Here is a 23,735-nt window from a genome sequence, read left to right as displayed (position 1 = left end):
TGCATACCTTGCTTTATAGAACAAACTGGTGTCAACTGGGTCTTCTGAGAGCAGGAACTCAGAACCTAAGAGGTGTATGTCATACTCGTATAAGTTGTCTGGTATTAAAAAACTGAAATAAACCTGTCGCTTGAGGCCTATGACAGTAACTGCCTGAGACAATCTCAGGCTTAACTGGAAAGGATACCACAGTGAGAACAGATGCAGTGAAGTAAGGTTTCCAGGGCGTCTTGGCCAGTACAAGAATGTAGAGACACAGCCCAAGGAGGACACCATTCAGAACGGTCCAAGAGTACACTACCGCTGTCTTCAGACACCCCAGAAGAAGGCATCAGATCCCATTACAGGTGGCTGTGAGCCACTATGTGGTTGCTGGGAATTGAACTCAGGACCTCTGGAAGAGCAGTCAGTGCTCTTAACTGCTGAAGAAATGTAACCATGGGCAAATGGCGTGCCTCGGACTGACTGGAGAACCAACTGTCATCAATAGGGTGGTGTCCTGGGCTTTATTGCTGTGAACAGACACCATGACCACAGAAATCCTAACTGGGGCTGGCTGACAGCTTCAGAGCTTTAGTCCCTCGCCACCATGGTAGAGAACATGGCAGCATATAGGCGGACGTGCTGGACATGAAGCTCAGAGCTCTTCGTCCTGATCTGCGGGCAGCAGGGAGGAACTGTACCACACTGGGTGTACCTTGAGCATACGAGACCTCAAAGCCCATCCCCCTTTTCTTTTTCGTTTCTTTAACCTTGAGACCAGGTTCTCCCTACGTAGTCCCAGATGGTCTGGAACTCATGCAGATCAGGCTGAACTTGAACTCTTGATCTTCCTGTCCTCAACTCCCCGTCCTAGATTACAGGCATGAGCCGTCACAGTGGGCGCATCTCCTTTATATCTCAACTTGTCAAATTTCAAGTGGATGCAGTCAGCTCTATGGAACTTTTTTTTAAGTTATTTATTTTATGCTTATGAATACACTGTAGCTGTCTTCAGACACCTCAGAAGAAGGCATCAGATCTCATTACAGATGGTTGTGAGCCACCATGTGGTTGCTGGGATTTGAACTCAGGACCTCCGGAAGAGCAGTCAGTGCTCTAACCGCTGAGCCGTCTCTCCAACCCTCTATGGAACTTTCTATATAGCCAAAGACAGCGACCACTAACAGGGGAAGCAGACTGTATCATGGTATGTTTTTTAGTTTCCTCTGCTTTTTGGGGAAGTTCTTAACCTGTTCACTTAGACCCAGGTGAGGAAGAAGATAGCTACAAAGGTACTTTACATCCTGAACACCCCAGGAGCCCCAACTACTAGGGAAGACTACTGTGAGTGACCTTGGTGAACTTCCGGGACAGGGCCTGGCGTGGTCAGTAAATCTGTGTTGTAAGATCTTCTTAGGTGATTCTTAAAAGAAACAACAGGAGCGTCTGTTTCCGACAGTTCATATGGGTTATGAGAAAGTCACAAAATACTTGGAGATTTTTTAAACACAAAGTTTATGTTAACATTAAAGATGGATTTTTTTTAAAAAAGCAAATTCAAGCCCTTAAGTTAGTAATATTTTCAGGTCAGCTGTATAAAAAATGTACTATTTTACATCTCTCCGTACTGCATACTATAACTGTACATACATTTTTCCATTCCAAAGTACTTGTCACTTATAAAGTGAGAGAATTCAAGCTGCAAGGTAAACACGGAACTTTTAAACAGGGCTCCCGTGAAAGACTGGAGCACCAGTGCACATGAGTCTGCGCTCAGTACTTATATGGAAGACATCTCTCCCTTGTGCTTATAACTGCTCTGCAAACACGCAGGTCAGTATTTCTGGAACTTGTTCTGGAGAAAATCACAGCAGACAGGGGCTCAGGGCAGACATGAGCAGCTCCATCTTATAAACGAAGTTTCGGCCTTCCATCTTGTTCCACTGAACCTCCTTGAATGGTCCTCGGAGATGACTCCACTTGCTGTCTTGTAAAACGTCACTTTTCGGAAGGTCTTTGCACTGGTTACGGGGAAACTGAACCATAATCTTGCTGCCGCTCTCAGGTCCGTTACGAACTATTGAGGAAACCAACATCAGTCCATTCACTCTGTGACTTAAAAAGTGACGGAAAACCTGCCCAATAGCTTAGTCGATCTCATAAACAATCGTCTCAAGAGCAGGCCATGAGAGGTACACAGCCCTAGGCCTGCACCTGGGAGGTGCAGTCTACAGGATCAGGAGTTCAAGGCTGGTTCTGACTACATAGTAAGATCAAGGGCAGTGTTTCAGTTCCAAAATACGAAATTTATTTATTACTTTATGCATATATATGTATAAATGTGTGTATATGTATGCACGTGTGAAAGTCAGAAGTCAACAGACAATTGACAGAAGTTCTGACAACCGTGTGGGGTCTGGGATCAAACTCAGGCCATCAGGCTTGGTGGTAAGGGCTTCTTCCTGCTAAAACATCTTGTCAGACCTTCAAATGCTAAAGTTCTGCACATACCCATACTCTAAGATGATTTAAATATTTTTAAACTATGATTTGCCCTATAAAAATTAGGCAACATGTGCCAGGTGTGGTAACCTATGCCTGCAAGCCAAGCCCCAAACAGCTGAGATGGGACTGCCCGTGTCCACTTATACACACATAGACTCAAATACACACTACAGCCGTGTAAACATGTTAACTCATATAGAGATAAATGAAAGGAGACTTCTAAGCACTTCCTCCCATTTCCCTCCCACTGGAGCAGTGCAAAGTACCTGAAATAGCGTAGTCTCCACTTGGCGAGGCCACTGTGATGGCCGAGGCGTTGCCAATACTCTCTATGGGCCCGAGACCCACATGATTACTGAAGCTGAGGACCTGCCAGCCCATAACCTTGGCCAGCTGCTGAACTGCATGCACCTGGTGCTGTGACATCTGTGAATGAGAAGATGACTGAATAGCGGGCACACTTTGATGAGCAGATGGAGCTTGTTAGGTGTGAGAAAGTCTGTGTGACATGACTACTAGAGAGGAGGGTAGACCCCACCTCCCACTGCAGAAGCTGCGGCTGCCTAGTGCTGTCTGTCTGCCGCTGTCAGCCTGCCACTGCCGCTTCCTGTCTGGATCAATACATGTGGAGTATCATCAGAAGTTGCTGTGCTCCAAGCATCTTCCATTTGCCCTTTAAACAGTGTCGCCCCACTCTCTGCTAGGGAGACTTCACATCAGTTCACTCTTCTCTGGCTTCAGGTAATGGACCTATCAAAACTGAGGGCTCTCCAGTGCAGCCAGCAGAATAGTAAGGGACACCGTGGGTCAGGATTGTCCTCCGGGTGGACACTGGTTCCTGAGAGGCTTGCTAGATTAGCTGGAGCTCGTGACAAAAACCTGCTCATCTGGTCAAGTTCCACATTACATCCCTCAAGGCCAGAAGACCTCAGGCCACCACTAAGTGACTGCTGGGTCTCCCACTCCCACATGGTCAGCTGACCCTCAGTGACAGCATTGCCTGTCTTCTTCCTCCCCTGGTGGAGTGAACTCTGCAGCCAGCAGTGAAGGCAGCAGCACCAGGGCAGCAACGCTGCCACTCCCTGCTTCTCTGGTCCCTGTCCACTTGCAGACCTTGGTCTCTAGACATGCCACTCTCTCTGAGACACTCCAATACATCTGTGTGTACTCTTCAGCTAACCAAGCCACTTAGGATGCAACTGACGGGGCTGAGTCAGCTGTGTCCCTCACAGATGCACCTGGTTACCTGGCATCAAAGAGGCAAATCTTCCATGAGAGAACCACACCAGGAGGAAAGTATTAGCATATTTGCTCTTAATTTGTGTGAATAATTATCATTACATTAGCATAAAACCCCTCCCTTTTCTGCCACAGTTCATCACTTTACTAGCTAATCCCAACTTTAAGGTGGCAAACTACTGCTCTTCTTGCACTTCGCTGTCACCAAACAAGTCTGTGGAACAGGGACTAGAAGCCAGCACTTTCCAGTGTCCTTTCACAGGAGCAATCCTTTCCAGAGCCGAAGACTTAAAATCACCTGCTGTGTCTAACGGCTGTGTGTATAGGATGTCTAATGGCTGTGTGTGTAGGATGTCTAATGGCTGTGTGTATAGGATGTTTAATGACTGTGTATATAGGATGTCTAATGGCTGTGTGTATAGGATGTCTAATGGCTGTGTGTATAGGATGTCTAATGGCTGTGTGTATAGGATGTCTAATGGCTGTGTGTATATAGGATGTCTAATGGCTGTGTGTGTAGGATGTCTAATGGCTGTGTGTGTAGGATGTCTAATGGCTGTGTGTATATAGGATGTCTAATGGCTGTGTGTGTAGGATGTCTAATGGCTGTGTGTGTAGGATGTCTAATGGCTGTGTGTATATAGGATGTCTAATGGCTGTGTGTGTAGGATGTCTAATGGCTGTGTGTATAGGATGTCTAATGACTGTGTGTATAGGATGTCTAATGGCTGTGTGTATATAGGATGTCTAATGGCTGTGTGTGTAGGCTGTGTAATGGCTGTGTGTATAGGATGTCTAATGGCTGTGTGTATATAGGATGTCTAACGGCTGTGTGTATAGGATGTCTAATGGCTGTGTGTATATAGGATGTCTAATGGCTGTGTGTGTATAGGATGTCTAATGGCTATGTGTATATAGGATGTCTAATGGCTGTGTGTATAGGATGTCTAATGGCTGTGTGTATATAGGATGTCTAATGGCTGTGTGTATAGGCTGTCTAATGGCTGTGTGTATAGGCTGTCTAATGGCTGTGTGTGTATAGGATGTCTAATGGCTGTGTGTATAGGCTGTCTAATGGCTGTGTGTATAGGATGTCTAATGGCTGTGTGTATAGGATGTCTAATGGCTGTGTGTATAGGCTGTCTAATGGCTGTGTGTATAGGATGTCTAATGGCTGTGTGTATATAGGATGTCTAATGGCTGTGTGTGTAGGATATCTAATGGCTGTGTATGTAGGATGTCTAATGGCTGTGTGTATAGGATGTCTAATGGCTGTGTGTATATAGGATGTCTAATGGCTGTGTGTATAGGATGTCTAATGGCTGTGTGTATAGGATGTCTAATGGCTGTGTGTATATAGGATGTCTAATGGCTGTGTGTGTAGGATGTCTAATGGCTGTGTGTGTAGGATGTCTAATGGCTGTGTGTATATAGGATGTCTAATGGCTGTGTGTGTAGGATGTCTAATGGCTGTGTGTGTAGGATGTCTAATGGCTGTGTGTATATAGGATGTCTAATGGCTGTGTGTGTAGGATGTCTAATGGCTGTGTGTATAGGATGTCTAATGACTGTGTGTATAGGATGTCTAATGGCTGTGTGTATATAGGATGTCTAATGGCTGTGTGTGTAGGCTGTGTAATGGCTGTGTGTATAGGATGTCTAATGGCTGTGTGTATATAGGATGTCTAACGGCTGTGTGTATAGGATGTCTAATGGCTGTGTGTATATAGGATGTCTAATGGCTGTGTGTGTATAGGATGTCTAATGGCTATGTGTATATAGGATGTCTAATGGCTGTGTGTATAGGATGTCTAATGGCTGTGTGTATATAGGATGTCTAATGGCTGTGTGTATAGGCTGTCTAATGGCTGTGTGTATAGGCTGTCTAATGGCTGTGTGTGTATAGGATGTCTAATGGCTGTGTGTATAGGCTGTCTAATGGCTGTGTGTATAGGATGTCTAATGGCTGTGTGTATAGGATGTCTAATGGCTGTGTGTATAGGCTGTCTAATGGCTGTGTGTATAGGATGTCTAATGGCTGTGTGTATATAGGATGTCTAATGGCTGTGTGTGTAGGATATCTAATGGCTGTGTATGTAGGATGTCTAATGGCTGTGTGTATAGGATGTCTAATGGCTGTGTGTATATAGGATGTCTAATGGCTGTGTATGTAGGCTATCTAATGGCTGTGTGTATAGGATGTCTAATGGCTGTGTGTATATAGGATGTCTAACGGCTGTGTGTATAGGATGTCTAATGGCTGTGTGTATAGGATGTCTAATGGCTGTGTGTATATAGGATGTCTAATGGCTGTGTATGTAGGCTATCTAATGGCTGTGTGTATAGGGTGTCTAATGGCTGTGTGTATATAGGATGTCTAACGGCTGTGTGTATAAGATGTCTAATGGCTGTGTGTATATAGGATGTCTAATGGCTGTGTGTATATAGGATGTCTAATGGCTATGTGTGTATAGGATGTCTAATGGCTGTGTGTATAGGATGTCTAATGGCTATGTGTATATAGGATGTCTAACGGCTGTGTGTATAGGATGTCTAATGGCTGTGTGTATATAGGATGTCTAATGGCTGTGTGTATAGGCTGTCTAATGGCTGTGTGTATAGGATGTCTAATGGCTATGTGTGTATAGGCTGTCTAATGGCTGTGTGTATAGGCTGTCTAATGGCTGTGTGTGTATAGGCTGTCTAATGGCTGTGTGTATAGGCTGTCTAATGACTGTGAGTGTATAGGCTGTCTAATGGCTGTGTGTATAGGCTATCTAATGGCTGTGTGTATAGGATGTCTAACGGCTATGTATGTAGGATGTCTAATGGCTGTGTGTATAGGATGTCTAATGGCTGTGTGTATATAGGATGTCTAATGGCTGTGTGCATATAGGATGTCTAATGGCTGTGTGTGTAGGATGTCTAATGGCTGTGTGTATATAGGATGTCTAATGGCTGTGTGTGTAGGCTGTCTAATGGCTGTGTGTATATAGGATGTCTAATGGCTGTGTGTATAGGATGTCTAATGGCTGTGTGTATAGGATGTCTAATGGCTGTGTGTATATAGGATGTCTAATGGCTGTGTGTATAGGATGTCTAACGGCTGTGTGTGTAGGATGTCTAATGGCTGTGTGTATATAGGATGTCTAATGGCTGTGTGTATATAGGATGTCTAATGGCTGTGTGTATAGGATGTCTAATGGCTGTGTGTATATAGGATGTCTAATGGCTGTGTGTATAGGATGTCTAACGGCTGTGTGTGTAGGCTGTCTAATGGCTGTGTGTATAGGATGTCTAATGGCTGTGTGTGTAGGATGTCTAATGGCTGTGTGTGTATAGGATGTCTAATGGCTGTGTGTATATAGGATGTCTAATGGCTGTGTGTATAGGATGTCTAATGGCTGTGTATGTAGGATGTCTAATGGCTGTGTGTATATAGGATGTCTAATGGCTGTGTGTATAGGATGTCTAATGGCTATGTTTATAGGATGATGGCTGCCGTAGTCTGCATGTGTCTTCCTCTCTCTGCCTTCCTTGGGCTAATAGCTCCCCCTTCCTGGAGAAGGTCTATACCCCAACATTAGTGCAAATAAAAACAGGACAGATTATGAGCCATTATGATTATTACTGGAAGTAAGTGACAGGGCAGAAAAAAGGGTCTCTCCATCTGGAACCATTCTAACTACTGCTTGCTCGGACTGTTCCTCCATCAATTAATGAAACTAGGGACTTGAGGCCAGAGGTGTGGCCAGGCATGTGTTGAACTCCTGCATTCCAGTAACCAGGAGGACACAATCCATTCCAGGCTACACAATCCATTCCAGGCTAGGCTGAGCTACATTGAGACTTATCTCAAAGGCAAAACTCCAACCAAGGCACAGTGTGCCACCGACCTGAGATAGAAGGAAGTCCTGTAGCTCCTGCTCCTGATGAGACAACGTGATCACCCGTCCATCTCTGTGCACAACGCGGACCTGCTCCACACCTATGTTCAACTGCAGCTGGATGGACCTGCAGACGCACACTCAGTTGGTACAGTCCCGAGAGACACTACACAAGGTTAGCAGCGTGCACAAAGATGCAATGGCTCTGAGGCCTAAGACGACTTTTATGTCACAGGTGAGGGTGGTTTCTTAGCATCCACCAAATGAAATCGAAGGGAGACTTCCTCAGACTGCACTGGGCACTTGCTCCGCAGGCTAGTCAGTCTTCCCTTAGGGTTGTCATAGCAGGACAAGCACACAGCAGCATCCCCAACTCCCAAGTAGCAAGCTATGTGGGCCTGGCTCTTATTTAAAATATAGGTAAGGGCTCTTGCATCCAACCCTGAGTTCAATCCTAGGCACTAGGTCCAATTGTGGAAGGAGAAAACCAGCTTCTATAGACTGTCCTCTGACCCTTTGTAATGATGGGTCCATGCACAAGTAGCATGGTATGCATGCACACCAGCCCCCAGAAAAGGAAATAGATGTAAAACACACAGGCTTAGCTCCTGTCCATCGCAGATTTCCCGCATCTGGTCTTACACTTGTTCACTCACTGAAAATCAGTACTGCCTGAATCTTCTGCTCTTCCTTCACAAGGGAGGGACTTTGTATGTCACAGTGCTTTGTTCATGGTGACCAGTTTGCTCTGTCTTAAATAAAGCATCTAAGCCCTTGCAGAGCCTGGAGAGGCAGCTGGGCCTTTTCACTACCGGTTTTAAAGACGGGATCTTGTTTTGTAAAGCCCGGTCTGGCCTTGACCTCCCAAGCTCTGGGATTGGAGGTGTGTACCAGCGCACCCAGCTGTTTTATAAATGCCATGCAAGCATTCTGAGCTGACTAAGAATGCTGGGACAGGACGATGCTGCCTTCCACAGACACACAACAGTCAACCTGGTTTACAGGCACAATCATCAGCCAATGGCTCAGCACCAAGGACAACACCAGGTCAGGAGAGAACTACAAATTCAGACGACCCTCAGCACACTAGGCTGAGTGCAGGCGTGGATGGTGTGCATGGTCCTCTCACTCCTGACACAACAGAGTGCACATGCTCTAGGCAGGAACTGGCTCCAGCCTGGCGAGTGTCGTCGCAAGCTTTCCGCTCCGGTGGGGATCTACTCAGCCCACAGGCGGCCAGGGATAGCTGTGAATACAGCCCAAAACGAAACTGTAAACCTGAGATTTATGTGGCTTTTAGAAGATGTGTGCATGGATGCCACATATGTGCAGGTGCCCCTGGAGGTCAGAAGAGAATCTCAGATTCCCTGGAGCTGGAATTACAGGCAGCTGTGAGCCACCTGATTTGGTTGCTAGGGAACGATCCTCTGGAAGAAAACTTCACTCAGCCATCTCTCAGCCCCTTACCTCTTGTGTTTGCAAACACGTTACAGGTGATATAATTTATAGACACTCATGGCCCAAAACAAATAAAAAGCCCAAGGCTTATAGAATCCCTTGGAGAAGGACACACAGCTCCTCAGCAAGCTGTCTGCGTGACTTACTGGTGATACTTACTTGCAGATCTGTTCATAACCCTGAGATGTGATTAAAACTTTTACGCTAGACTCATACACATCATTGATGTTTGACCAGTGAGCCTGAATCTGGGGGTCCTCAATGCGACTTGCCAAGCTGTCAATGGTTGCAGCAGTCCTTTAAAAGAAAATGTAAAAATCATCATACAGAATGAAAGGATTGAAATTACTATCAATTTTACAAATATCTGAAGATTATGTAATTTTGCCTACTTTCCAACCCCACACCATTTGAAAGGTGAAGGTTCTGGACATGAGCTGGTCCCAGGAGCCCTTGCACACCCACTGCTACGCCGGTCATAGCTTTGTACCACAACCCACACTCAGACCACCTCATTCATCCTGTCCTGCTCATGAAAGCTCATTCCACACAGGTAAGGCACCCCCCAGGTACTAAGCTGATATGCACCCGGATATTAGTGATGTTTGGTAACAAGTGACTGGGTCATACCCACACCTGGAATAAATCATAATTAAGGGAATGAAAGACTTGGGCACAATCCAAACATCACCTGTCAAGAAACTCAGCAATAAGCCAGGCAGAGGCAGCACACACCTGTAATCCCAGCACTTGGGAGGCAGAGGCAGGTGAATTTCTGAGTTCGAGGCTAGCCTGGACTACAGAGTGAGTTCTAAGACAGCCAAGGCTGCACAGAGAAACCCTGTTTTGGAAAAAACAAAATACAAACAAACAAAAAAGAAAGTCAGCAATGCTCGCTACACATGAACATCTGAAACCATGCATGCAGTCCTGTGTGTCTGGCAGGCACTGGCTTTTATTTTTTGGTTGGGTTTATTTATTTTGCTTTGAAGCAATCTATCCCTGTGTAGTCCCAGCTTTGCCTGGAACTAATGGTCTACATAGCAAGTTCCAGGAGAGCCAGGACCTCCTAGAAAGACCCTGACTCAAAACAAAATAACAACAACAACAAAACCCAAAACTTCATGATCCTCAGGTGTGGCAGCACACACACGAAATGCCTCCTCACTATACATTTCGCACACAAGTCCATTATTTCTATAAATGGGTGTGGGGGGGTGGTTACTACATTTTAAAGCTTTCCTACCTCTGAGATCTAGGTACTGTTTAAGATCAGTAATGATTCTAAAGACACTTCTTTCTCAGTCCTATACTTCTCACATATTTCAAAGAGTTTCACTTTACAGTCAGTGAGAACTTTTAAGGTGACAATACATTCCCACTGACAGCATTTATCCCTGAAGCCCATGAGGAAGGCAGAGCCTGACCAATACACCACTGGGGTAGCTCTAGAATACCTCTGCACAAGTTACTCATTCTTTCCCAAGGCTTGGCTTCTGTATCTATGCACAGTGACCTGGGCACAGTGATGCAGGAGAATCTGACGGGCCACGAACCTGCAGTGCAAGGCCAAGCTCAAACCCATCTCCCACCCCGCTCTCCCTTTCTTCCAGTGCACCACCAGTACTCTGAAGCGTCTTCCTAATTTACTTTCCTAAAAGCTCAAGGACCTAAGTTTCTATTCCTGCGGGGACAGTAAGCCAATATTCTAACAAACCATGGTAAAGAATGGAGTCTGCCTATAGAAGACAGGCCTTGTCTCTTTCCTGAAAGGTCAATCAAGCAGGGCAGATGAGGGAGCTGGCTAGATCACTCCTAGGAAGGCAGGTTTACCTTAAAATATTGTGTGCTTTCCCAGAGTTTCTTCCACCTGGTGTAGTCCCCAGGAGTTACTACAAAATCTGAGGCTCAGCTAGGTCTACCCATCTTTTTTAGGCCGACTCAGCAGATGTAATGTTTTTTTCTTCATCTGCCCCCACCCCCTGGTGCTGGCAAAAGCTGGGTGTGCTTTTAGCTTCCTCACAAGCATTTGGGGTTTCCCTGCTCTTTTGTGACGCCCTGACCTCTCACTGCCTACACTCAAGCTGAACAGCAGTGTTCCCTCTTTTTCCTCTCCTCCTTCGTCCCAGGCAGCTGGGAGACTCACAGCTTGCCTGCCCTGAGCATTCCCTTTCAAACTCTCCTAAACTGTTTTAATCGTAAGAGGACCCCGATTTCTACGTACCACACTAGATGGCTCTGCTGGGACCCCCTCAAGATTTCTGGTAATACGTTCATGCTGTTTAGTATTTATTTATTTACTTATTTTATGTGTACTGGAGTTTTGCCTGCATGTATGTCTGAGTAAGAGCATCAGATCCTCTGGAACTGGAGTTACAGACAGTTGTGGACTGTCATGTGGGTACTAGGAATTGAACCCAGGTCCTCTGGAAGAGCAACCAGTGTTCTTAGCTACTGAGCCATCTCTCCTGCCCTCCTGCCATTTAATATTTTAATCAGCAGTGAAAATAAACCTATTCTGGCACCTCTAGATAGCATCAGCATGACAAGTGTAAGAAGTCAATGAAAACAAGACATCCACGAGCAGTGTCACCTGCTAAATGACAACGCTACAGAACCTTCAGACCTCCTCACCAGGGTCAGCACTGAAAGAGGACAGAGTTAACACAGCAAGATGCACTTCCCTCTCATTTGGGCCAGCCAGGCTTCAAAGACTGGTGAGAGAGAACAGGGGATGAAAGGGTGTGGCAGCAGCACACACCTTTACTAGCAAAGACAGGTACAAACAAGGTCTCTCTCAGTTCAGGGATGGGGCTACTCAAAACAAAACACACAGCACTTTTGGGCTAACACAGCCTCGGGCTGTTAGTTTTAGCAGAGCAAACTAACAAAATTATCAAAGTCTCAACCAGCTCAACATTAAGAAAGAAAAAAAGGGCTTCATTGTTATCAGCTCCAAGTAACAATTAAGTCAATGTGGGATAAGGGTTTCCAAACAAAACACAATACACAAAATACAAAGGAGGGAAGTCTTTTTCCTGGCTATCAACCAGGTCTGTACAGGTTCTGGGTAGTGTTAAAAACAGAGCAATTCAGCTAGACAGCAGGATCTGCACCCCTAACACCCTTCCCAGCCCCCTCCACACCCCTCAACTGGACTAGACCCAGTCTGTCACCAACATTTTTCTCTTAGCCACTTTCTGCTAACATGAACCCAAAATTAATACAGAGAGGACAGGAAAAGGACTCCATTTCACAGAAAAACAGTAACTTTCTTCATCCTTACCTGCTCCTTAGAAAAATATGCTTTGCTTGTTTAATTATTTTTTCTAGGAGCCCTTCTGTGGACTGTATTGAATTAATTTCATTTTTATCAAAAGCTTGAGGACCTGAGAGTCTCATCCTCTTGTGGCCAAAGGGAGCACTCGCTGGGTGTGGCATCACGACTGAACTCAAGGTCTGTTTGTGAAACTGACAAAAAACAAAACAAACCACAAGTCACTTTTAACAATCCGCACCCGTGTAATAAACAGGACACCCATTCAGCCTGGCAGTGGTAGTGCACGCCTGTAATCCCAGCTCTTGGGAGGCAGAAGCAGGCAGATTTCTGAGTTCGAGGCCAGCCTGCTCTACAGAGTAAGTTCCTGGACAGTCAGGACTACACAGAGAAACCCTGTCTCGAAAAACCAAAAAAGAAAAAAAAAGAAAGAAAAGCTTGGTTCAAATTATTTTTGGAAATAATAAAAGTAATAAGTAAAAAGTAATCTTGCCAGATGTGACAGCAATGCCTTTAATGTTAGTTCTGAGGAGGCCGACACCAGCCTGGTCTACTACACGTGTGTTGCAAGGTAGCCAGGGCTACATAGTGAGATTCGGTCCCCAGACCACCATCACCACAATCACCCTGACACAGAGATAAACGCACTGAGTGCGACCATACGTGTGATTCAAGTCTCTAAGGAGGTGGGCTCCTTTGAACTACAATTTTTATTCTGAAAGTTTAAATTACAAAGTATTCTTCATTAAGTCTCATCTCATATCATGATCAGACAGTTAATCAACTGTACTAGACTACCTGGCAGAACCCCAAGAAACATGTAATAGTGGGGCTGAACTGGGAGCCTCACCCATCCTAAGTAAGAGTTCAGCCCTGAGGGAAATCCTCAGTGTAAAAATCCTAACACACCGGCTTGCTGGAATATAAGCCTCTATGGTGTGTCCAAACCCGATGCTGCGCAGCTTGGCCTCCCCCAGAGCAGCCTCCTCCATACAGTGGCGTGCTTCCCACGGCAACTCCAGAACTCGCTGTGTGTGCCTAGTGCTACAAGACACTGTGGGAGCAAGGCCATGGACTGGTTATTTCTGGCCTTTCAACCAGGCAGGGGCACCAGGGCCGCCAGGTCCCGAGCATCATGGAGGGTCTGTTTCCGCTCTGCTGTGCTCACACCGCAGAACCTCACTGGTTGGTACCTCTCTGATCAGCAGGTGTAAGTTGTGCTCCAGGACGTAGAGGTGATCCTCCTGACCAGGCTTCTCTGTGGCACTTTTCTGGGACTTCTTATCATCTGAGGAGTGGCACAGAGAAATGGACAACTGCAAGCCTGTGTAGAGAGGCAGGACAGATGCAGATAAGTCATGTCACTCAGAGCGCATTCTCAAGACTCTCAAGTGAACAGCAGGCCTGATGTGAGCGCCTCTCCTCACATGGCCTCCCTTACCTAACATGGTCACATCTCACAGGCTTGGACAACGGACGGTTAATATTCCACAGACTATACCGTGGCTCTGACACTGAGCTGTGACTGCGGATGACTGGGATCAACAAGAAGTTGATCTAGTTCGGCCAGGCCCTCCTCCATGCTCATAAAGGCCTGGGGCAGAGCTGCTCATGTCTCAGCCTACACTAGTAGGCATACAGCCGCCGACAGCTCATTTCTAGATAGCCTGGACTGCTTCTCAACAAAAGCTTCATTTCTACAAATTAGGAACATTCTATTTCTTTTTGTAAGTTGGTACCTCATTTAGAAAAGTCAAGTATCCTTGAAAGAAATACCACTGTCAAAGCACTGCTGCTGACTGAAGCTACAGCACTACAATTTTTAACATATGCCATGCCAGCCCAAGGTGTCCCAGAGCAGAGCGGGCAGCACGGCCGGCTCGCGTCCTGAGCCCACTCTTCCGGCACACCCAGGCCATCAAGTCCTGCCTGCCGTCCCAGCAGGCCGCCTGACTCACTTGGGAAGGGCTGAGAGATGATCTGGTTTTTCACCACAATGTGAGGGATCTGAGACTTAATCTGAACGGCTTCCCGAGAGAGCTGAGCAAAGATCTCCTTACAAAGAAGAACATTTTGTGCTGCTTCGAGTTTCGTCTGCCAGTGTGGGGAACCTGGAAGACAGAGGCAGTGTACAAAGCCGTGTCCACAGAGCATGTCCACAGCTGCGTGGACAGTGACCTCCCTTTACATCACAGCTTCAGGGTACTGCTGTAACCCTGTTCACAGTCGCCACCACCTCACATGCAAGCAAGCTTTGGGTCACTCTTACCTGTCTCCCTCTCATCCCTTCCCTTTCCTACTCTAACTCTTCTTCCAAAACCTCCTTCCTGTGTGCCTGCATGAGTGAGTGCATGCGTGTGTGTGTGCGCGTGCCTGCGATTGTCAGTTTGTGGCTGCGCACAAGAGTGTGAGGTTGTTTATAGAAACATAAGCAGCTAATCAGCGGCTGCACCTTAGAGGCCTGAGGGCCAGGGGAACACAGACAAAGCCTGGAAAATCCATGAGAAGTTAACCATGCAGCTCAGGTCTTCAGAGGAAGCTGCTCATCTGCCTTCCTCCTGCAGTGCTCGGACAGGATATACTTTACAACCTCGTGGTCCTGTGCTACCTGCCCACAGAGCCAGGCTCCGCCCGTGTACTCTAGAATCTGTTCATCTATCCCAGACCCTCTCCCCCTAAACCTTAAACGTTTTTAAGTCCATTAAACATTAAACACATCCTTATGAGATGTCACTTTTGTTTTACAACCGCCTAAAAGACTACTGTTAACCTAGGGCCAGGTAAATCCTGACACCTACAGGCATATTTACCTCAGTCAAGCTCCCTAGACCTTAAATCTTGGGTACTATTTCTGAGTCAACAGTACCCATCTTTAAGAAAGAAGCCATATGTACTTGTAAAGAATGTCAATGTAAACATGTCTTAAGCTTTGTTGCACACATGACACTGAGTTAATTGTCATCAGAAAACTCTTTTTTCCAAGAGTGTGCTGTACTTAAATATGGCTAAAATAAACTGCCCGGTGTCAGATTCTAGAAGTCTGAAGCAGTGGTGTCAAGCTGAACAGTTTCAGTCTTAGCTCGTCTGTTTCATTCTGATGCTGGCTGTATTGCCTGCAGGGACTCCTCTCTGCATCACCTTGCCTAGAAACCATTAGCGCCCGCAGTCCCTCAGTAATGAGGCCTCATGAACCCCTCACCCACCCACAACGGAATGATGGGGTGCAGTCTGGCACAAGCGCACAGCAGGTAAGCACAGGCAGGGTGCTGAGTGCACGGCTGGCCCTGCCCACAGACAGTGAGTGCTTCATAGCAGCCTCCCCAACCTCTATACTCCTGGTGTCTCCACTCCCCGTGACATTCCCAGCCTTGGAGGAGTTGAACATCTTCTTCTACACAGAGACACCTAGTATACTTCAACCTACAAAAATATGTAGCTATTCACTAGTGCCGTATTTTTAATAAGAGGTACGTTTCCAGAAGCAAGCATAGCATTTCATGCCTGTAACTCCAGCATGTAGAAGGCCAAGGCAGAAGGACTATGAGTTTAAAGTCAAAGATTGTCTCAAAGCACCAAAAACTGATAGCAGCTCTTTGAGAAACCCACATCCATGCTCTGGGGTATCTTTCTTTCTGAGCATTCTCCTTCTCTTAACCCTCACTGCTTAAGACATCTTCAATAACAGCCAACTTCCTATTGTTTTCACACCAAAGGTCTCTTTTCCTCTCTCTTTTCATCTGGCTTACTGGGTATGTGAGTCTAGAATGGAGTGTAGACACCATGACATACCTGGCTTGGATTTGGGCAAAGGTCTCTTAAAAAGGTTAACTGTGCCGAGATCACCAATGTCTGGAGCCTGTTTCTGAATAGAAACCTAGACAACATGAAAAACATTAGCAAAGTAGCTTCAGGGTAACTGCCAAGAAATAACTTAAAAAACACTAATCAGTACCTTGATATAAGCAGACCCCTCTAAATCACTGGGAATCTGGACATCTAGAGGACAGTAATCTTCTGGTATCTTCTTATCCAAGTCAATGTCTGTATTCTTTATCACTTCAAAGGTACCATGATGGGGAAAGAGAGAACCTAATTGGGTATTAAAGATTAAAATAATTAATGTGACAAATTAATTTAACAAATACATCAAATATAACATCTATCCCCACACCACTAAAACATGAATTCTTTCCACTGGAAATGTGCATGCTAAGTGGGAGGCACTGGAAGGCTGAGGCGGGAGGGTCAAGAGTTCAAAGCCAACATTGCCTACATGAGACCCTATCTTGAAAATCCCGACAGACCAGTCTTACTGTAGTAGCTACATTCAAAAGAAAGTTCAGGGGACTGGTGAGATGGCTCAGCGGTTAAGAGCACTGACTGTTCTCCTGAAGGTCTTGAGTTCAAATCCCAGCAACTACATGGTGGCTCACAAACATCCATAATGAGATCTAATGTCCTCTTCTGGTGTGTCTGAAGACAGCTACAGTGTACTTACATATAATAAATAAATAAATCTTTAAAAAATAGAGAAAGTTCCAAGGCAGAATATTTAAGGCTTGGCTCCAGTGGGAGATGGTCGAACAGTCCTGCTGGGTGAGCCAAACCAGAGAAGGAAGCAGAGGAAAGGGAGAAGACAGGTGAGTCTACAGTTTGAGGCTAGCCTGGTCTACATAAGGAATTCTAGGCCAAGGAGAGCTACACAATGAGATCTTGTCTAGAAATAAAACCAAACAACATAACACTTGGTGGGCACGGTGACACACACCTGCACCTGTCTCAAAGACATCACTGTAACCTGACCTCTACAGACCACACACGATTCTCTTGGAGTTTTGATAAAATGAATTCGGCATCAGAAAGACAAACCCACAGCACTCCCAGTGCTATTTCCAGCCAGCTCCTCAACTTTGATGTGCAGCAGGGCTATGCAGGTCAGAAATCTAAGGAACAGTTACATTAGTGGATGGTTAAGTGCAATGCCTGTAACAAGATATTCAGGATCATCTTACAATTAAAGAGCGCAAACAAACTCTTCCATAATCTCAAGGAATCAGCCAAAGAGCAATTAAGTATTTGTACATAATTATTTTGGGGAAAGAAGTTACAATGTCAGCTGGGCAGTGGTGGTGCACACCTTTAATCCTAGCACTTGAGAGACAAAGGCAAGTGGATTTCTGAGTTCGAGGCCAGCCTGGTCTACAGAGTGAGTTCCAGGATAGCCAGGGCTATACAGAGAAACCCTGTTTTAGGGAAAAAAGAAAGAAAGAAAGAAAGGAAGGAAGGAAGGAAGGAAGGAAGGGAGGGAAGGAAGGAGGGAGGGAAGAAGGAAGGAAGGAAGGAAGGAAGGAAGGAAGGAAGGAAGGAAGAAGTTACAATGTCTAGAACCAGAAAGCACTAATTGATCTTGCAGTGGGACTCACATCAGTGCTGGGACACTGACCCCAGAATGTGTTAAGTAACAGCATGATTTTGGTTCAAGGAGTCTTCAACATCTCTACTACCATTTTCAAGCATCCTGGGGATGTAGTTACTACAGTAAGATTGGACTGTCTGGGGTCTTTCAAGATAGAGTCTCTTATAGGCAAAGTTGGCCTTGAACTCTTGACTCTCCAGCCTCAGACTGAGTGTTAGGACTCCAGATGTGTGACACCTGGCTCCGCCAAGAATGGTTTTGGCTTACGGGTAAAGACATTAAATATGTCCAACAGGGAGCTGAGAACCGATCCTGGCAGGAGGCTAGGCGCCATCACACAAAGCAGTTCCTTTGGTCAGACATCTGTACCTGCACTTCTGTAGCTCAGGTCACCCAGGATCTTGTCTCCCACCTTCCTCAGTTTCCAGTGCTGCCGCAGTCTCAGGAGCTCGGAGTTGAAGTCCCGCTGCAGCTTGTTTTCCTGGTTCTCGGCCACCGACTTGGTCAGCCTCTCTGCCCCCTTCAGTAGGATCTGAGCTGCCCCAGCGAGAGACTTCTTCTTGGAGATCAGCTGCAGCGTCTGTGGACTCTACCAAAAATAATGTAGCATGTTTTCTATCAAAAATGAGTTCCAACATATTTTAGATAATTTTAAAACTACATTATTTTCTCAAGCAGCAAGTGTTTTACATGGAAGAAAAGTTGTGATTACACACACACACACACACACACACACACACACACACACACATACACACGAAGGGTGATGACAGTTGCCAAGCAAGCATGAGGCCTGCTGAGTTCCATGCCCAGCACCCACATTCAAACCCAGTGCAGCAACACGCCCCTGGCCTCCCAGTCCCAGGGAAGGACAATTCTGGAGGTGTGCTGGCCAGTCAATCAGGTCAACAAGTGAATTTTACCTTCAGAAAGAGAAACTGACTCAAAAATATAAAAATTCAGAGAGAACTGAGAAAGCTATTTAAGGTAACCTCTGACATCCACACTCGCACATACTCACACAAATACATACACAAAAACATAATGAATAAATGTAGAAGAAAAATGAGCAGATGGGGAAGTAAAATACCAAGACTTAAAAAAAAATTCCCTTGCAGAACTTTTTTTAAACAAATGTAACCTGTTCCTTGGCAAGCTTACAAAATGACCTTAAGCCAAAATACCACAGTGGCCCAGAACTAGAACTCAGCAATCCACCTCCTGGGGTGGACTAGGCCCAGGCCCTGTCCTTACCCTCCCAGCTCCCACCCTGTGCATGCCTTTCTGTGACACCCATGCTTTGCGTTACATTCCAAACCCGTGCTTAGATGCAAACTCTGCAGAAACTAGCACCTACATGGCTCAGATCAACACTGAGCTGACAACTGCCCTAAGACCAGTAGGGACCTCCAGGACTTTTGAAACTGTGACTGTGGTCAGTCCGCAGCACTGCCTTAACTACACTCACTGACTCACTGCAGACTGTGTGTACAGCCACCAGTTCTGAGGGTCACTGAGTAGCTGCACTCCCAAGTGACAAGTCTAACCAGTGCAAGTTTTCTAACAGTTGAGTGTGTCCAAAAACAAAGCGAAAGATTTTTGCAGGAGTTAAGTTTCACAATAAGACCCCAGCCTTCTCCAATCACACTACTCCGAATTCCCACCACCTCACCTGGCCTCAGACTAGCTGAGGAACTAGCTGGTCAGGCCTGGTTAGTACCTGCATGGAGAGAGGCCACCCTCATTCTTTATCTACATAAGGAGCCTGATTCAAAGATAATCCTCATCTGCAAAGCGCTTTTTCCTATACTAATGATACTTTATTAGTGCACATGTGTGTGAGCGTATGGAGAGGGCGGAGGGGCGTCAGAGCCCCTGAAGCTGGAGCTACAGGCAGGCTCCAGCTGCCTGATGTGGCACTAAGACTCGAACTCAGGTCATGTGCAGCAAGGATGTGTTCTTAATCACGGAGCCACTGCTCGAGCTCGTGGATTTAATTCTTCAACAAAGTAAAAGGGAGCGAAATGCACACAACCAAACACCGGTCCTGGGACTAGAGGAAAGACGTTCAGTTAAAGGGCACACGTACCTGTTTGGGAGGAAGCGCATCCTGAGAGACGGGGTCCAGAGCCATGAACTTTTTGTCCCTGACAATACTGAGGACATCATAGAGAACACACATCTCCGTGAGGGCACTTCGCAAGTTGTTCCTCACTGAGTCCCAAGGCCACAGAGAGGGCTGGAATCTCACCAATCCTAAAAAAACAGAAAAGAAAAACAGAAGCACATGTGTACTGGTTACATTGAATACAAGACAGAAGAAGGCTCATTTAAAGGTTTAAAAGTGTGAAAAGGAGACATGAGTTCCCTTCCAAACTGCTTTCCTTCACCTCCTTATCATACCCTATCTTGATCTGTTAACACCTAACAAATCCAGTCTAATTCCCACAGGCCAAAGCTTCATTATATCGTAGGGAGGCCCTCAAACCTTTCTGAACCTAGTGCTTCATTCATCCCAGCTAAGCACTGAACTATATCCCCAGCCCCAAGCAAGCCTTTAAAATAACCTGCTTCCTTTCAACATTTAGAACTTGAGTAATTGTAGTGAATTCCTGAACTGCAAAACAACGGGCAAAGCCCCAAATGGCCTACAACACCAGCATTACTATTGGCTCCATGAAGGGATCACATCTTCCTTTTAGTCAATTTTTAATGCATGTTCACTCTACAGAGTTTGCGATAAAGGATCAGGGAGTGAAAGTCAAAAGTTTTCTTTTAATCTCAGTCCTGACTCTCCTCCCTCCTGAGACATAACAGTTACTAACAGTTGGGTGAACCCTTCCACAGCTTTCCCCGATAATTTAACACATACTGTTACTTGCCTGTTCCTCCCACTGCTTTGTCCTAACGATACCTCATCCAGCATATAGGACCTACTTATTCTTTCACACACCTCAAGACATTTGGAAGCCAGGAAGCACGCCATTTAAGCCTGTCACTTAATAGACAGGTCAAATGTTCCTAATGAAGTCAGTACTGGATCTCAATACACACTTCTGCTCTACAGTTCTTTCTGGGGGTGGAGGATTTCATGGATCAAATGGAATACACATTTAGAAATTTGCATTTAAAACTACTGAGCTGATCTGCCTTTCCAACACTGGGTAATAACAATGTTGGTTTGTTTTTATTTTCTAAGATTTATTTATTTAATGGATATGAGTATTCTGTTGCTCTCTTCAGACACACCAGAAAGAAAAGGGCATTGGATTCCATTACAGATGGTTACAGATGAGCCTTACAGATGATTGTGAGCCGCCGTGTGGTTGCTGGAAATTGAACTCAGGACCTCTGGAAGAGCAGTCAGTAATCTTAACTGCCAAGCCATCTCTCCAATCCCCAATGCCAAACTTATGAAAACTACATTTAAATTTTTATTTATTTACTGAGATGGTGTTTATTAGCTCACGCTTTTCATAAATCTGACTGCCTCTGCCTGGCGAATTACCTACCACACTAGACACGAACATCCCCACTTAAACCGACTCTGTCACATCACGAAATCAAAAACCGTGGTTACAAATTTTGTTTCTTGGATAATAAGGAGTATCCAAAATCTAGTCTGGAATTCTCCAAATTCCCCTCTTTCAGTTTTGTTTCCTTGTAATTCATTCATCTCAAAGTTTCAGTGGTCACCTTTAAGCATCACCTGTCTACACCTAAAATCACCCCCCAAAGCTGTTCGACCCCGAGTCCCTACTAGGTCGGCCTTCCCACCGCTGTCAATACTTGTCATTGTAAGGGGGGCTGCTCGGCTCAGGCCCACCCTCCACAAAACTCTACCCCTAGGGGAGCCCCTGGGGCAGAGCCAGCAGCCCGGGCGAAGCCTCACCCTCCTCGTCGTCCTGGTCGGCCCCCGCGCCCGCCCAGTCCGGCGCGTCGCCGTCCGGCCCCGCCGCCTCCTCCTCTTCAGAGCCGGAGCCCTGGCTGAAGTCGATGCGCTGCGCCAGGCGCGCCAGGTTCTGCGACATAGACAGCGGCTGCAGGTACGTCTCGGTGCCATCGAGGCCCACCTCCTGCACCTGCTTCTCGCAGGCCGACTCGATGCTGATGCGCACAGCTCGCACCCCCGACATGCTGGCGGCGGCCTGCGGGCGACTCGCCGGGGAAAACTCAGAAGCGAGCGCGGACACAGAAGGCTGGACGCCGAGCTCCCCGAAAGCCCGACGCGGCGGGCCGGGAGGAAGCCAACCACCCACCGCTGCCCCACAATGCTCCGCGCAGCGTCTCGCGGAACGCTATGAGCAGGCGCCGAGGAGCCCCTGCCCGGACACTTCCTGTAGGCTGCACGCGGGAGCCGGAAGCTTCCGGCTGACCGTGGCTCAGCCGCAGCCGGGAAAGTGGGGTGAGATGGTTTTACGTAGACACGCTGGGCGTTGTAATTTTGTTTAGTTGGTTGCTTGGTTTTTGAAGTAGCTTATTTCTTGTTGACCTGATTAGTTTGTTGATTGGTTATTGAGACACGCAGCGTACACATCACACCACTCACTCCCGTTGATTCAGGCTGGGATGCGTCCACTCACTTTGTGGGTAGATTTTCACTTCCTAGTTAAAGCTCTCTGGGAACCTAGAGGTGTCTCCTCTAGGTGATTTTACACTCAGTGAATTTAACGATGAAGACGTACGTACCGTCACAAGTAAGGGCTGAACACTTATGTAAGCACTCACAAAGGCACTGAGGACGGTGGTTTCACCATAATTCGCAGCTGTTGGAGTGTCTGCTGATGGAGCTGCTTCCTCCAGCAAAAAGTCTGAGTCACGCAGCGAGCAGCGCTACCATCCCGACTGCACCACATTGAGGGCAACAAGCTTCTGGAGACCAACATGTAACAAGCTTGCCTACCCAGGATTTCCATCAGGGCAGAGCAGAGAGCGCTTAGCCAGCGGAACACTGAAGAGTACCGGTTCTTCACCTGGCAGTCCTTCCCCACGTGCACGTGGATGCCAGGGCATCTCTGCAGCTGTAGTTACAGCCAGTTGTGAGCTGCCTGATGTGGGAGGCAGGGAACAGACTCAGGTCCTCTAGAAGAGCAGCAAGCACTGCCGAGCCAGCTTTCCGGCGCCTGCTTAACTGCAGGCAGCCTTTAAACCTACACTTGACAAACCAAGAGCACCCGATGCTCCATTGATATCTGTGGGAAATTCAAAGCTCATACAGGAACTATTAAAGCCAGCCATTCCTTATTCTGTCGGGCCATTTTTTTTTCAAGACAGGCCTAGTAGCTCTCCTGATCTCTCTAGAAACCTTCCTTACATCAGGATTAATACCTTGTGGGTGTGTGATTTCATTAGTCTTGATAGTTGAATCATATTAAGGAAGTGAATCCATCCTCTCAGTGTGGGACCCCACAAGGAAATAGAATTCTTTTTATGTTCCACCCCTGCTGTATTTCTGTTCACATATTAATATGTTAATTACATAATATTTGTTTGGGTTCTCCAACTAAACATATCCCAGAAACTAGTGATATACCTGGCACAATCATCCACCCACCCAACAAACATTTACTGTAGGCTTACGTGGGCACTGTGCTACAGTGGTAAGCTAACACCTCCCTCAGCTCTGGAGTACAGGGTAAGTGAGGTGAGAACACCAGCACCAGGCTGGGTGAGAAGTGGATCAAGCCCTCGTCGCACAAGTGTGAAGACCGGAGCTTGGATCCCCAGAGCCCCCATAAAAAGCTGGGTGGTGTGGCGGCTCGTATGCATTCCCAGTGAAGACAGGGTCGCACTGCCTGACTGGCCTAGTGAGTCTGCAAGCCTCAGAGTTTAAGGTGGAGAGAAATCAGACCCTGGGCTTGACCTCTGCCTTCCATGTGCATGCACACTTATGTTGTGGACATGCAAACATGTAGCACACATACACATTTAAAAAATAGTAATGCTGTTGTTTTAAAGAATATATATGTAT

General features: G+C 46.4%; 1 protein-coding gene across 1 annotated transcript; it reads right to left on the bottom strand.

Moving 5' to 3' along the window:
• Positions 1-973: 973 nt before the first annotated feature.
• Positions 974-21,909, bottom strand: Med17 (mediator complex subunit 17). Its single transcript, XM_052189091.1, has 12 exons — positions 21,657-21,909; positions 19,854-20,020; positions 18,134-18,353; positions 16,301-16,437; positions 16,138-16,222; positions 14,307-14,459; positions 13,542-13,672; positions 12,358-12,542; positions 9,231-9,368; positions 7,623-7,740; positions 2,754-2,913; positions 974-2,059 (listed from the first exon to the last, which is right to left on the bottom strand). Exons 1-12 carry the CDS (start codon positions 21,898-21,900, stop codon positions 1,848-1,850), a joined length of 1,950 nt encoding a protein of 649 aa, XP_052045051.1. The 5' UTR covers positions 21,901-21,909; the 3' UTR covers positions 974-1,847.
• Between the last annotated feature and the right edge of the window lie 1,826 nt (positions 21,910-23,735).

This window comes from Apodemus sylvaticus, chromosome 7 (genome assembly GCF_947179515.1).
Source record: "Apodemus sylvaticus chromosome 7, mApoSyl1.1, whole genome shotgun sequence".
NCBI classification, from domain to species: domain Eukaryota; kingdom Metazoa; phylum Chordata; class Mammalia; order Rodentia; family Muridae; genus Apodemus; species Apodemus sylvaticus.
The sequence above is the reverse complement of the archived record's forward strand: the minus strand, read 5'-3'. Positions and strand labels throughout refer to the sequence as shown.